General features: G+C 41.3%; 2 protein-coding genes across 3 annotated transcripts in view; one reads left to right on the forward strand and one right to left on the reverse strand.

The window, feature by feature from the left end:
* Nucleotides 1–16,756, forward strand: part of fz (frizzled) — a 367,014-nt gene that overhangs the window by 203,966 nt on the left and 146,292 nt on the right. The window lies entirely within an intron of this gene.
* On the reverse strand, nucleotides 399–3,599 carry LOC136850609 (trichohyalin-like). The gene is made up of 2 exons (XM_067124292.1): nucleotides 1,398–3,599; nucleotides 399–1,075 (listed from the first exon to the last, which is right to left on the reverse strand). Exon 1 carries the CDS (start codon nucleotides 3,117–3,119, stop codon nucleotides 1,500–1,502), a length of 1,620 nt encoding a protein of 539 aa, XP_066980393.1. The 5' UTR covers nucleotides 3,120–3,599; the 3' UTR covers nucleotides 399–1,075; nucleotides 1,398–1,499.

Below are 16,756 nucleotides of genomic sequence, written 5' to 3' on the forward strand. Positions count from 1 at the left end.
CCGTCCATCCGCTGGCTTTCTGCTACAGCTCCGGCTTTCTCTTCTGTGTTTCCATCTTCCAGGGCCAGTGAACGCGTTTCCATCTTCCAGGGCCAGTGAACAGACGATGGCCCCAACCACCGTCCATCCGCTGGTTTCTGCTACAGCTCCGGCTTTCTCTTCTGTGTTTCCATCTTCCAGGGCCAGTGAACGTTTCCATCTTCCAGGGCCAGTGAACAGACGATGGCCCCCCAACCACCGTCCATCCGCTGGTTTCTGCTACAGCTCCGGCTTTCTCTTCTGTGTTTCCATCTTCCAGGGCCAGTGAACGTTTCTCTTCCAGGGCCAGTGAACAGACGATGGCCCCCCAACCACCGTCCATCCGCTGGTTTCTGCTACAGCTCCGGCTTTCTCTTCTGTGTTTTCATCTTCCAGGGCCAGTGAACGGACGATGGCCCCCCAACCACCGTCCATCCGCTGGCTTCTGCTACAGCTCCGGCTTTCTCTTCTGTGTTTCCATCTTCCAGGGCCAGTGAACAGACGATGGCCCCCCAACCACCGTCCATCCGCTGGTTTCTGCTACAGCTCCGGCTTTCTCTTCTGTGTTTCCATCTTCCAGGGCCAGTGAACAGACGATGGCCCACCAACCACCGTCCATCCGCTGGTTTCTGCTACAGCTCCGGCTTTCTCTTCTGTGTTTCCATCTTCCAGGGCCAGTGAACAGACGATGGCCCCCCAACCACCGTCCATCCGCTGGTTTCTGCTACAGCTCCGGCTTTCTCTTCTGTGTTTCCATCTTCCAGGGCCAGTGAACAGACGATGGCCCCCCAACCACCGTCCATCCGCTGGTTTCTGCTACAGCTCCGGCTTTCTCTTCTGTGTTTCCATCTTCCAGGGCCAGTGAACAGACGATGGCCCCCCAACCACCGTCCATCTGCTGGTTTCTGCTACAGCTCCGGCTTTCTCTTCTGTGTTTCCATCTTCCAGGGCCAGTGAACAGACGATGGCCCCTCAACCACCGTCCATCCGCTGGCTTCTGCCACAGTTCCGGCCTTCTCTATTGTACTCACTGGTTCTTTAGGGCATTTAACTGCATCTGCAAAGAAAGAGAAAAAATATGGATTATAAACACGGATGAATGAAAATAGAGAGAGAGAGAGAGAGAGAGAGAGAGAGAGAGAGAAATGAAGAGTATGACTTCAAACACACAAAAAAGAATGCATCCACCCACCCACCCACCCACCTACCTACTACCTGTCTATCTCCCTTCCCACCCACCCACCTACCTACCTATTCCCCACCCTACTATCCCCACATATATACTTTACACCCACATACATATATGCATTCACACTCAAAAGTGAGCGCGCTCACACATCACCCACTCACATATACATATACACAAAACATCCACATACCTGCAAGCCTGAAGTCCACTCTTCTTCATTCCGTTGAGCTTCTCTTTTTCTCTCTCTCTCTGTCCCCTACTCTTTCTTTTTTCGGCATCCTAGGTCCATCTTTCAGTGTTTTCCATTCCATAGCTTTACGAATTTTCTTCTTCTTTCCTTGTCTTTCCTCCTTTTCTTCATCTCGTTTGATGTTTGTCTTCTCTTCCGACTTTCATCCTGTCTTTGAGCCTTTCTCCCTCTTTCGGGCCACCTTTCAGCCTGCGTCTCTTCAACTATCTTGTTCATCTCCTCCTCGATCATCTCCTCTATGACCTCAAGTAAGTCAACTGCTTCTTCCTCAGCTGCCGTTTCTTCCTCCTCCCTGAGTATCTCCTCTAATTCAGCGAGTAACTCCTCTAATTCTTCAAGTAATTCACCGATCTCTTCCTCAAGTATCTCCTCCGAGTGTGAGAGTTGTTGCCATTCCTCGAGAAGTGCTTTGCCAAGTTCTTCCCACACAGGGTCGTGTTCAGCTTTACGTTTCAACTTTCTCTTGTTCTTCCACTTCTTCCAAAACTGCATTTTATGCCCCTTCCTTAGGCGCTCGTGTCCAGTCTCCTCAGGCGTTTCGTTCTCATTGGCAACTCTCCGGCGTTCACTGTCTGGGAATTGCAAATCACTTTCGTAGCCTTCTCGGTCTTCAGTTTCGCTGTCTCGCTTCAGCAATCCATAGAGATCCCGCTCAGGGGAGTCCAAGTCGGTCGCGAGTTCTGCCCATGATCGTTGAGGATGCAGGGTTTTCCCTCCTCGGCGTGGCCTCTCTCTTAATTTCCTAGTTTCCTGGTCGTTCACCTGCCTCCGAAGTTGTTCCATTTCCTCTCTCAGCTTCGCTATTTCTCTCTTCAGCTCTTCGTATCCATTTTCCTCGCCATTGCCCGATTCTTTCGAAACTTCTTCGTCTGCTTTTGTTTTCGAGTCGCTTTTCCGCCTCGCGTCTTCCTCGAGGCTCGTCTCCATCTTTTGCGCAGTGACCGTCAGAGCTGTGATTTGCTCCTTCAGATCTTTCAGACTGCTTTCCAAAAAGGTGATCGTATTCCAAGCGTCTCTTTTCTCTTTCTCGAGGTATTCAATCTTCGTGTCCTTTTCCACATTTCCATTCTCGAGACGATTCCGTTCTTCTAAGAGAAGGCGAATTTTCCCTTCCATTTCACTCTTGGTTTTTTGATTTTCTTCAACCAGAGCAGCAACTTCCTTCTGCAGATTTCTGATCGTCCTCCTTGCATGATGCGAGTTTTCGCTCACACGCCGTTCGTTTTCCTTCTGAATCCTTCTGTATTCACTGTTTTCCCTCTCCAATCTTTCTGTCTTTTTCTTCATGACGTTGACTATCTCGTGGACGAAATTCCTCTTGAAATTCTGTAGCAGTGAGGGCCTGGGGAACTCGGTCGCATATGGGTCGTCGATCGTTTTTACCAAAATTTCCAAGAATTCAAAATCGGAGTCCAGATCACTTCGGCTCACGAGCGAGTCTTGGCCGTTTGTGCCTTCAGAATTTTCCGGGATTTCCTTCTGGTCAGATATAATCGTTGTTCCAGTAATATTTCCAAGGTCGAACAATGTTCCTAAGAACAGGACCAATTTATAAACAATATCCATGCAGCGATTGCCTCCTAAAATCCTGCATCCAAACCACTGGGGTAGTCCTAAAAGTGCAAGAGCCATATTTAAAACTTGTAAGAGCTTTGACTGCATGCTGACTGTTGCCAAGTAAGACGGGCGAGGCTAAGGTCAGTTTTAGATTCTGACACCAAGCTTCGACTGGTTTCGTCGGGGATTCCGGAATCTTCTTCCTTCCTTCCTCGAAGTCGGAGAGACGATGAAGAACTTCCGTCTTCACCGTCTCTCTGCCTCCGAGGAAGGACGGAAGAAGATCACGGAATCTCCGACGGAACGAGTCGAAGCGTGGTGCTGGATTCTAAAACAGACCTCATCGGAGCCGGACGCGCCAATTTCTTTCTGTACGTGAATGCACTCTATGAAAACGATATATTATATTTTCGTTAAGGTCATTTTATTATTATCGTGAATAAAGATTTTTCTTATGCATTTCAAAAAGTTATGTTTTATTTTTTTACAGTGGTTCCTCTCTGCAGTAATATCTTTTTTTATTTTTTCTAAAATTGAAATATTACTGAAAATATTATCATAAACTTTTATTTTTGTACGGAAAATTAACAATGTAATTTAAACACTAGCAAAATTAGGAAAAAGATCTTCTTTAAAGCAGTTTTTGTTAAACAAAATGGCAGTTTCAACAGCATTTATTTTATATAGTAAACGCTCAATTTGTCTTATCAGTTACTTTTCTTGCGCTGGAATGGTCGCAAGCAATTGTCCGATATTCATATCCGGTGGTTTAGTGATGTGTAGGAGGTAGTTCTCATAGAACTACCTCCTACACATCACTAAACCACAGGATATGAATATCGAACACTACACTTGCTTGCAACCATTGGATATGAATATCGGACAATTGCTTGCGACCATTCCAGCTAGTGATGTGTAGGAGGTAGTTCTCATAGAACTACCTCCTACACATCACTAAACCACTGGATATGAATATCGGACAATTGCTTGCGACCATTCCAGAACTACCTCCTACACATCACTAAACCACCGGATATGAATATCGGACAATTGCTTGCGACCATTCTAGCTAGTGATGTGTAGGAGGTAGTTCTCACAGAACTACCTCCTACACATCGCTAAACCATTGGATATGAATATCGGACAATTGCTTGCGACCATTCCAGCTAGTGATGTGTAGGAGGTAGTTCTCATAGAACTACCTCCTACACATCGCTAAACCATTGGATATGAATATCGGACAATTGCTTGTGACCATTCCAGCTAGTGATGTGTAGGAGGTAGTTCTCATAGAACTACTTCCTACACATCACTAAACCACCGGATATGAATATCGGACAATTGCTTGCGACCATTCCAGCTAGTGATGTGTAGGAGGTAGTTCTCATAGAACTACTTCCTACACATCACTAAACCACTGGATATGAATATCGGACAATTGCTTGCGACCATTCCAGCTAGTGATGTGTAGGAGGTAGTTCTCAGAACTACCTCCTACACATCGCTAAACCATTGGATATGAATATCGGACAATTGCTTTAACCATTCAGCTAGTGATGTGTAGGAGGTAGTTCTCATAGAACTACCTCCTACACATCACTAAACCATTGGATATGAATATCGGACAATTGCTTGCGACCATTCCAGCTAGTGATGTGTAGGAGGTAGTTCTCATAGAACTACCTCCTACACATCGCTAAACCATTGGATATGAATATCGGACAATTGCTTGCGACCATTCCAGAACTACCTCCTACACATCGCTAAACCACTGGATATGAATATCGGACAATTGCTTGCGACCATTCCAGCTAGTGATGTGTAGGAGGTAGTTCTCATAGAACTACCTCCTACACATCGCTAAACCACTGGATATGAATATCGGACAATTGCTTGCGACCATTCCAGCTAGTGATGTGTAGGAGGTAGTTCTCATAGAACTACCTCCTACACATCGCTAAACCATTGGATATGAATATCGGACAATTGCTTGCGACCATTCCAGCTAGTGATGTGTAGGAGGTAGTTCTCATAGAACTACTTCCTACACATCACTAAACCACCGGATATGAATATCGGACAATTGCTTGCGACCATTCCAGCTAGTGATGTGTAGGAGGTAGTTCTCATAGAACTACTTCCTACACATCACTAAACCACCGGATATGAATATCGGACAATTGCTTGCGACCATTCCAGCTAGTGATGTGTAGGAGGTAGTTCTCATAGAACTACCTCCTACACATCGCTAAACCACTGGATATGAATATCGGACAATTGCTTGCGACCATTCCAGCTAGTGATGTGTAGGAGGTAGTTCTCATAGAACTACCTCCTACACATCGCTAAACCATTGGATATGAATATCGGACAATTGCTTGACCATTCCAGCTAGTGATGTGTAGGAGGTAGTTCTCATACCTCCTACACATCGCTAAACCACTGGATATGAATATCGGACAATTGCTTGCGACCATTCCAGCTAGTGATGTGTAGGAGGTAGTTCTCATGGGAACTACCTCCTACACATCGCTAAACCATTGGATATGAATATCGGACAATTGCTTGCGACCATTCCAGCTAGTGATGTGTAGGAGGTAGTTCTCAGAACTACCTCCTACACATCGCTAAACCACCGGATATGAATATCGGACAATTGCTTGCGACCATTCCAGCTAGTGATGTGTAGGAGGTAGTTCTCATAGAACTACCTCCTACATCGCTAAACCATTGGATATGAATATCGGACAATTGCTTGCGACCATTCCAGCTAGTGATGTGTAGGAGGTAGTTCTCAGAACTACCTCCTACACATCGCTAAACCACTGGATATGAATATCGGACAATTGCTTGCGACCATTCCAGCTAGTGATGTGTAGGAGGTAGTTCTCATAGAACTACCTCCTACACATCGCTAAACCATTGGATATGAATATCGGACAATTGCTTGCGACCATTCCAGCTAGTGATGTGTAGGAGGTAGTTCTCATAGAACTACCTCCTACACATCGCTAAACCACCGGATATGAATATCGGACAATTGCTTTGCGACCATTCCAGCTAGTGATGTGTAGGAGGTAGTTCTCATAGAACTACCTCCTACACATCGCTAAACCATTGGATATGAATATCGGACAATTGCTTGACCATTCCAGCTAGTGATGTGTAGGAGGTAGTTCTCATAGAACTACCTCCTACACATCGCTAAACCATTGGATATGAATATCGGACAATTGCTTGCGACCATTCCAGCTAGTGATGTGTAGGAGGTAGTTCTCATAGAACTACCTCCTACACATCGCTAAACCACCGGATATGAATATCGGACAATTGCTTGCGACCATTCCAGCTAGTGATGTGTAGGAGGTAGTTCTCATAGAACTACCTCCTACACATCGCTAAACCACCGGATATGAATATCGGACAATTGCTTGCGACCATTCCAGCTAGTGATGTGTAGGAGGTAGTTCTCATAGAACTACCTCCTACACATCGCTAAACCACCGGATATGAATATCGGACAATTGCTTGCGACCATTCCAGCTAGTGATGTGTAGGAGGTAGTTCTCATAGAACTACCTCCTACACATCACTAAACCACCGGATATGAATATCGGACAATTGCTTGCGACCATTCCAGCTAGTGATGTGTAGGAGGTAGTTCTCATAGAACTACCTCCTACACATCACTAAACCATTGGATATGAATATCGGACAATTGCTTGCGACCATTCCAGCTAGTGATGTGTAGGAGGTAGTTCTCATAGAACTACTTCCTACACATCACTAAACCACCGGATATGAATATCGGACAATTGCTTGCGACCATTCCAGCTAGTGATGTGTAGGAGGTAGTTCTCATAGAACTACTTCCTACACATCACTAAACCACCGGATATGAATATCGGACAACTGCTTGCGACCATTCCAGCTAGTGATGTGTAGGAGGTAGTTCTCATAGAACTACCTCCTACACATCACTAAACCACTGGATATGAATATCGGACAATTGCTTGCGACCATTCCAGCTAGTGATGTGTAGGAGGTAGTTCTCATAGAACTACTTCCTACACATCACTAAACCACTGGATATGAATATCGGACAATTGCTTGCGACCATTCCAGCGCAAGAAAAGCAACTGCCGCTGGCAGTTCACTGGCCCTGGAAGACGGAAGCTGGAAACACGAAAGAGAAGCCCGGAAGTTATTCTTAAGTGGGAGAAGGAATGCATATTCTAATGTATATTTGTGTCTGCCTGTAGCATAAGATTTTTAAGCAAATGTTGCTGCAAAGCGCGGAACACCTTTCGAAGAAAAAGAAAAAATCTGTGTGTGGGGCCCCTTGTATTATTTACACTAATGCAACAGATATCAACTGTCAAGGCTTATCAGTCCTAAGATACTGCTTTCCATGTCGTCACAATTTTTTATATGTAGACAATTATCACAACTAACATTTCAATTTTCCTTGTGTAAATTAAAAACTTTTGTACAAAAAAAATTAAAATTTTACTCGTACTTGACTACAGAAACGTAGGTTTAAGGGCCTAGTCTGCTTTAACGGATCATAGACCTACTGTATGTTATATACCTCTATGCTATGCAGGATGCTGCGTATGCAACATAGTTACTTTTTTACCTTTGTAAACTCGGGTAACAAATCATATTGGTTGGCTCGGTAAGTGTGGTTTTTATTTCTAGAAGGGGGGAGACCATATATATTAATTACACGTCGGTCTTGCTCGTCCACTCTCGGATAATTAAACCAGTCACCAGGATAAAGTTTCAATTCATTAAGACGATAAGAACCAAGTTGAACCCGTCATCGAGCGCCATATATCAACAACTATATTGCTGTTGCCAAAACGTAGTTAACCACAGGTTTATTACTAGATTTTTAAATTAAATCTTTCAGGAATAAAAACTTGTCATGTACGTACCTGTTTTCACTGATTCTAAATACGAACAATTCTTTAATCATATATATATATATATATATATATATATATATATATATATATATATATATATATATATATATATATATATGAAATTTTTATCACACCATGATTTATATACAATCATGAAGCTACAAATGTCGTTTAATATCAAATTCACGCTACCTCGAGAGTATCTCCGATGGAGAATTATCACCGAAGGGGAATTTATATAAGTGATAAATACTGGTACCGCTCATTTATCACCCTTGATATGGACCCATTCAATAACTCTCCATCGGACGTCACCACCGCGCGGTGGTAACGTTTACTGGAGTTGTTGAATGGGTCCATGTCAAGGGTTCGCGTCCCAGTGGTAACTGTTCATTTATCACTTATATAAATTCCCCTTCGGTGATAATTCTCCATCGGAGATACTCTGAGAGCGTGAATTTGATATTAAACGACATTTGTAGCTTCATGTTTGATATTAAATATTTATATATTATGATCATATATATATATATATATATATATATATATATATATATATATATATATACATATTAATATATAATATCAAACGTTATACATCAACTTCCAGATCAAAACGTTTGCCTACCTTGGTGGTTTAAATTGCCTTGGAAAGAATTGTTAATTCCGGGTTTCAGAACATAAAATACCCAACGTTAATTCGAAAACTTGTTCTAAAATTAATATAGATTAAACAAAATATCAAATCAGTGACTGTAGGCACATGATCATTGCAACTGAATCATTTTTGTATGTATCAAGAGGAGGCCTATGCTGTCAAAAACTCTCCTACACCGTGCGGACTTAGCCCCCTCCCCGAGATGCGGTGTTTGTGGCAACACTGTTGTAACCGTCACCTTCTATGGTTCTGTTTGTAGAGTGAAATTATTACATTATATTTTAGTGATTTTCTCTTTTATTACGAACTCTTTCGCAATGTCTGCAATATATGTGCTTCTTGAAAGTCTGTCGTAGTTGTTATTGGTGGAAACAGCGCTTTAAAATACCTGAAAAGACGAAATATATTGGTGAGTGGGTCAGAGTAACCAGCGTCCCTTGTACACTCGAATCGTTCTACTTAACTGTAGTTCACTCTCACTCACTCCCTCTAGTGGCCCTCGGGCCTCTTCGTGGCCCATGGCCATGTCCGCATGCATTAGACCTCCCCTAGTTCCCCTGTAGAGTGCTGCATCTCCAATTATTGTCAGGACCCTACACTCCCAATTCTCTTATATATCTGAACACATTATCTTTCCATCTCATCCTTGGTCTCCCCACCTGTCTTCTTAAATGGGACCTGTTATTCTACGCAAAATGTGTCGCCATCGTTAATATTTATCAAAAATTATTGTCGTTATTAATGCTAGTTCTGTCCAATATCCATATAAAAACTTCATTCTTTCCTAGGTAGTGGACCCCAAGGGTTTTTGAGGGTCGTTATCAAGGACTAATATTTCTTGGGGGTCATCTTAATGATATTTACAGTCTTTTGTTTATGTTTTTGCGGTAATCCCCAACGGTTTTAGTGTTCGGTATTTTGATTAACTAGACAAGCTGTGGGTACAGTTGATGACAAAATTGTAACGAGATTTTTGTGGTTGATTACACAGCTTGCAACGAGGACCTTGGTTGTAATTTTAAGTTTTCTGGAAATCGGGCACCTCTCATGTGGGGACAGAGCCGTCTGTGCAGCTCTCACCTGATGCACTTTATGAAAGGGTGTTTGCACCGTCCCTTCGCCTCCTAGCTACACCCACTTTTTAACTTTTTACTTTACCTCCATTCCCACTTCCTTTCTTCAGTCTAGCTGTCCAACCACCCTAATTATTACTTCTTAGTGCAATTGTGGGGTTTGCGTCTAGGTCCACTTTCAGATCCTTGTACTTCATCTCCTTTATTTTATGGATCTCTTTATCACGCCGCGCTGTCCAACTGCTCCTACTCTTTTCAGTCCGAAAGCGCTGAATATCCGAAAGTGCCTCAGTGCTTGGCTTGGCAGCTTAAATTTCTTAAAACCAGATTCACAAAGCCTTTGGTCGAATTGTAAACAAATAACCAGTAGCATTAAGCAAGAGCGCTGTAGTACGAGCTATACTGAAATTCTTTTGGCAGACTAAGGAAACCAGTTCCTGAGGAGCTATCCTAGAGCTATCCCAAGGGCTGCAGTAACATCACAAACAACAACTCTGGTAATGGTCGCTATGCAATACTAAAGGCAGCCTGGAGGTGGTCTTTGATATAACTAGTTATATCTAAAATGGATCACAAGTACTCCATTGTTTCCTGCAGGAATATTAATCACAGGGAGCAAGTGTCAGACTGAAGGGACTTGGCATACACAACCCGTCAGTTGTATACAATGCATTATCTTGCCCTCTGTTCAAGAAGGTGAGAAGCCGGTAAAACTCTGCCAAACCTCTGCCGGGTAACATCGACCTCATCTTTCTGATGATCACCTCATGATATATAGAGACCTGATGAACATAATACCTCACATCTCCTTTCATGAGATGATTCAGCATCCCTGACGTGGGTCGCCCCATAATTCATGGGCGCGTGGATATTGAATATTGGTGATCGCACTGATTTATTCGACGATCGTTTTATCGGCGCTGGAGGTCGTCTTTTAAGACTTGGTTTCGCATCCCATCAGGTGGCTTATGGGTGTATAGTTCGCCTCCAGCATTAATCTTGCGCTTCTTACAAAGGGCCACGGGCAGACGATGAAAGACCGATCATGCTTTTCTGCGGTTTGTGTGCGTTTTGTGGTGGGTGCTTAGGTAGGTCGGGATTGGAGCCATGTTTGTGATTTGTGTTCGCCCTTTATTTGTGGCTTTGTTGCCTGATTAGTTGTAGTCTGTGGCTTGTGTTTGTTTGTATTTTGTATTCCTACGGTAGTTTTTTTTAGTGTTGTTTCTTTCAAATGCTTTATGTTTTACGTTGGTGTTTTTATTATTTTTGTATTGACTGCTTCCTTGCTTCTTCTTTTCCCTGGGTTTGGGTTTTCTCGATTCATCAGTTTGATCCATAGGAATTTATTTAAGGTCAGATTGAGATTTACTTTCTAAAAGCGGTTTGACCCAACTGCAAAACACTGGCGTTAGGAATGAAGTTGGCCCTGGGTAATAACTATTACGAATTGGGGTTGGGGAGGGGGAGGGGGAAGGGAAGGGGAGGAAGGTTGCAGTCGGGAGTGCTGCATTTTGCTAAACTTTTTAAACTAATTTTACAACGTTTAATTGGTTGCATGCTTTTGGTCTGTTTGGCGAAAGTCTCGGTCGTGTTTAAATTTGCATCTTACATTCGTATAATTAGGCGGGGAGGAGGAGTCTTTTGCGACCTCAGTCTGGGATGATTTTTCACTGTTTCCTTGTGGTGGTTCCTGACTTATATAATTTCACCTCTGGTTCAGAGTTCTTTATTGGAGGGGTGGGTAGAGCTCTCGGCTAGCACGCTGGTGGCCCAGCGTTCGATTCTCCGACCGGCCAATGAAGAATTAGAGGAATTTATTTTTGGTGATAGAAATTTATTTCTCGTCATAATGTGGTTCAGATTCCACAATAAGCTGTAGGTCCCGTTGCTAGGTAACCAGTTGGTTCTTAGCCACGTAAATTAACCTAATCCTTCGGGCCAGCCCTCGGAGAGCTGTTAATCAGCTCAGTGGTCTGGTGAAACTAAGATATACTTTTCACCTCTGGTTCAGAGTTATTACTCTGTGTGAGCTTTTGCTTAATTGTATGTCACAGGATGCTAGTGATTTTTTGAACAGATTAAAACAAAACATGAAAAAAATGATAACTACGTTGTCATAATTGTTACTTTAAGAATATAAATAGCAGTAAATGGCAGCAGCTCAAACCCTGAAGAGAAAGGTTATCATTCGCGAGAGATTCTGCTGGTAGAGAATGTGATAGTGATGCTTTTTACGCAAATCACTTCCTAATGTCTCGTTAATCGTCGGGTCGTAGGCTATTTTCGGCCAATTAAAGTAATTAGAACTAATTTAGTGCTTCCATTACGTTAATTTTCGTTTTCCTGCAAAGAAGAAACTGGTTTAACGTGATACGAATTTTGACGGTAAAAAGCGAAAGAAATGAATCACAGGTGTTCCGTTTAATCTCGTTTCCTTATCCGGCGTAAAAATCCCCCTCCTATTATCTCGCGAATTGTGTTTAAAAGCTTAAATTTCATGTAATCTCGTAGAAAACTCGTTTTTACTCGCCATTTTGGCGAACTAGGTTACCCGGCGACGAAGTTTATCTAATACCGTTGTTACACAGCGCGTGTCTTTTATTCGTTTCGTTTCCATTGTACTCTTCGTTACTACTACAAGGGGTTCATTGTGGTGTCATTATACCGGAAAATGATAGGTCAAAAGGTGTGAAATTTTTTAGAATCTCTCTCCCTCTCTCTCTCTCTCTCTCATGTAATACGAACACCGTAGAAAGTACGCTTACTCTGTGTGGCCTCTATACTGATATGAAAATATTGTGTGTGTGTGCATTTTTGTTTTAATGTTAGCAACTAAGAGCCTTTATTTTATGTAGAGTCATATCCCTGAGTAAGCTTGGCTTTCAAAATCTTGTAGAAATCGTTCTTATGAAAAGAAAACTCTTGGCTTGAGTTAACTGGAAAAGGTCGGACAAGGATTGGCTACTGTGTATAATTGTTGACTTTTTTGTTGGATAATTAAGGAAACGCCCAGTAGCCATGTCATTAAGGGTGATTGAGGCATAGGTTCCCGTACCTCCGCGACTCTTAGGACGCCGTCCCCGGCAGTTGGTCATGTCCGTAATGTCGATCCTGGTGCTCTTTGCCTCCTGATTCTAGCCCTTATGAACGATTTCCTTGTTATTTTATTCAGTTTTTTTTTCCGAAGGTTTCCACGTTGTGGCCTGGCTTCATGCCAGTGTAATGAAGAAGAGGTAGTCATGATTCAAGTGTTGTGTCTTCTTCGCTTCGTTTATTATACTCCGCCGCCTTTTGGGAATTATTATTATTTTTAATAATCATTGTTGATGTTTTCAGAAGACTGGAATTGGACACTTTAAACATGATTGTACTCATGGTTCTTTTTCGTATGGTCTCAGCCGGTTTACATCTCTCTCTCTCTCTCTCTCTCTCTCTCTCTCTCTCTCTCTCTCTCTCTCTGATCTTTTAGCTTGCTGGTAGCGCGTATAGCTCACAAACTACGACCAATTGGCCTTGGGTGGCCAAAGTAGTGAACAAGTTGCGTAGTTGCCAGCCGACTGTTGTGGGTCGACTTTAGCATGGATGGAGAGATAACTAGACGTTTGTGTTCATGCTCTTTCAAAATTGTTTACCAAAACGGGAGGGTCTCGACATGGTAATCTTCATCCAACCTGGTCGATAATAATAATAATTTGCAGGTTTAAAAAGATTTAAAATTTCATGTTTTGTGTAACATTTTAGACACACACACACACACACACACACATATATATATATATATATATATATATATATATATATATATATATATATATATATATATATATATCCACAGAAACACTTTAAATGAAAAGCACCAATATATATATATATATATATATATATATATATATATATATATATATATATATATATATATATATATATATATATATATATATCCACAAAGCACTGTCTAAAATGAAAAGCACCAAAATGAAGAAGCGAAACACAATACATGATTCTGACTGGTTCATCTACTTAGCTAGACACACCGTGCTTTCTTTTTTTCGCCTTTTAGGAGGTGATCCGAGAAGAGTATCACCTTCTGGTTCCTATGAGATGAGGTTGCAAGCCCTATATTTTTTCCATGACTTCTAGCCGGGGCAGGTACCCACTGACAGGTGGATCGACTGGTGGCAGTGGGATTCGATCGAACCACGGCTTTAGGAGTGGAAGACGAGTGTGCTACAATTGCGCCGTGCCATGTATGTGTTTATAATATTGTGTATATTTATACATATGTGTAAATAAATAATAGACAGATGTAACGTTCAGTGGTTTAGCGCTAAACTCACGTTCTCAACGTCCGTGGTTCGTTTCCTTCCCCCTCCTCCCACCATTTTACCCACCTTTGAATAGAGACTAGCGTTCGCTGGGGTCAAGAAAGGTCATGGGGTTAGTAACCTTGTTCCTAGGAACTTTCAAAGAACCAGAGAAGACTACCCTTTTGGCGATACCCGTTCTAAATTACAGCAGGCACATTCTCTTCGAGCCACGTAATTGTCTGAATGTTTACTTGAGAATGGAATGTTTATTTTTTGGATGTAAAATGTCAAAGTATAATTTTAATTTTTTTCGTATCATTTAACATGATTAACTGATTAGAAACTCTTCTTATGACAAATTTCCTTTCCCCTGCCTTCTCCTTTTGAAGCCATCTCCACTTCGAAGACGACCAGTATTGTGGTCCAGCACTGCCTGTTTACTCGAAGTCATTTCAGCACTCGGAGAAAGAAGATCCGTCGTCGGTGTGGTCGTGGCCTCCTCCCTCCTCTGCGTGCTCTCTCCGCCGAGTGAATTTCCTCGGTGGTTCTCCCTGACACGCTCCCTTCACTTCTTTCCCACGCTGCCGCTATGCTCCTTACGATAATAGTTTTCACTCTTGCTTCTCGCTGCAACACCTATTTTTACCTGAGATACAACCCTGTGCTACGTCCCTCTCCTGCCTATTACCTGCTAACCATCTAACGAACATCCTTCTTGGAAGTTTGGGGACCACCTTGTTACTTTCTTTTGAACTGCTGCGTGATAAATTGATTTTCACACGTTTATATATATATATATATATATATATATATATATATATATATATATATATATATATATGCAAGTATGTATGTATATTTAACCTAGCCCTCGGTTATCATAGAAGAGATGATTTAATTTCGATTCACATTTTGAATTAGACATAAACATGTACAGCGTAAAAATCAGCTTGCATTCCTCTTGATAACTGAATGGATAAGTAGTCCCTGTTTCAGGTGAATCAAACCCAAAAAACATACAGTAGAATCTCTGCCTGGCCAGATGCGTATATCATACGTATTTCCCAGACCACTGAGCTGATTAACAGCTCTCCTAGCAACGGAACCTACAGGTTATTGTGGAATCCGAACTACATTATAGCGAGAAATGAATTTCTGTCACCAGAAATAAATTCCTCTTATTCTTCATTGGCCGGTCGGAGATTCTTAGTGAAATCTGTCTGTCTGTCTATATATATATATATATATATATATATATATATATATATATATATATATATATATATATATATATATATATATATATATATATATAATATATATATATATATATATATATATATATATATATATATATATATATATATATATATATATATGATTTTGTTTTTGTGTTTCAAGTTTAGTCACAAGAAGGGTGGGCTGCTTAGTGGATAAAATAGATATGGGTTAGATGTTGCAAGCAGTGACAGTGGATTCTCAAGTATTCGAAAACATGAGCATCATTTATCAGTTTATAGACCGTTCGTAGCGCATATGCGTTGCTTTGGTAGTTATAATAAGTTGCTGCTTTTAATTTGAAACTACCTGCAAACTATATTTTTCTTAGCGTACCTCAGTCAGTTGAAGATATTAAAATCATATTAATTTTTAATGAAGTTCTCACTGATTTGATTTTCTTACTCTGACCTGCTTTCTATGTAAGTTCGCTTTTCTTTTGCGTATAATGACTATGATCACAACCGTAGTGTTACTTTAGGATTCTCAAACCGTCAAAAATGACGGCTGTATAAGAAAAGGCGAAGAAAGCAAATCTTGACCCTAAGGACGTTACGTACCGTAGTGCCCGCGGTGAGAGGGGCTGACCACAGGCTTGACGACGGCAGGTCTAACCGGAGAGTAAATGGCACGCAAGAAATCGTTTTTTACACGTGAAAATATAAACGTATGTATACATCGGATTGTATTTTGATAACAGTTCACCAGATCGTCACGTTATTTGACCAAAATAATTATGGAATAATCATGTAGTCCTCTTTCCTAGATTTTGAAACCAGAAAAATGACAGAAATCGATGCGGATCTCAATAAGTATAATAATTTTAAAGAGTCATTATATATTTACCTGACCATATCCTGTCACACTTCTCACAGCCTTGGTGCATAGGCCTATCTTCCAAAACTGCGATTTACCTAACATGTAAAACTAAATTTCCTAAGTTTTCGATAAAATGTAAAGCCGTAATTAACGCTGTTTGCGGCATTCAACGACGTTCGCATCTGCGCTGAACAGAAATGTGTAACAGAAAGTCAGTAAAGCAATCGTGAAATTGTAATGGGACAGAAATGACCTTCCAAGACGGCAGAAATCTAAGGGAGTTTCACTGAAGAATTCATTGTTGCGTTTAGGAGTAATAACCTTTGAGACAGTAGGAATGTTTATGAAATGTATTAAATTGTCACTAAAAGATGGAATTATTATATAGATGGAAGTTGTATAATAATATGCGTTTTCTTTTTACAGGTAAGGACAGTGTTCCAAGCAATGGAGCTAACCTGAAGTTTTGTCAAGAGTTGAGAGTAAGTAAAATTCATATTTTTGTTGTTGGCTCACGAGGTGATCGATTTAGTCTTTTTGTGATATTTAGCCGGATGATTACATCTGGCAGGTTGATATATTCGTAGTGAAACTAGAAAGCCATGTTATTTTCATCTGGTTTCTCTCTCTTTATTATAACCAGTTTATTTAGTATTTTTTTTTTTTTTATATTTCC

Source organism: Macrobrachium rosenbergii, chromosome 22, assembly GCF_040412425.1.
Source record: "Macrobrachium rosenbergii isolate ZJJX-2024 chromosome 22, ASM4041242v1, whole genome shotgun sequence".
Taxonomy (NCBI): domain Eukaryota; kingdom Metazoa; phylum Arthropoda; class Malacostraca; order Decapoda; family Palaemonidae; genus Macrobrachium; species Macrobrachium rosenbergii.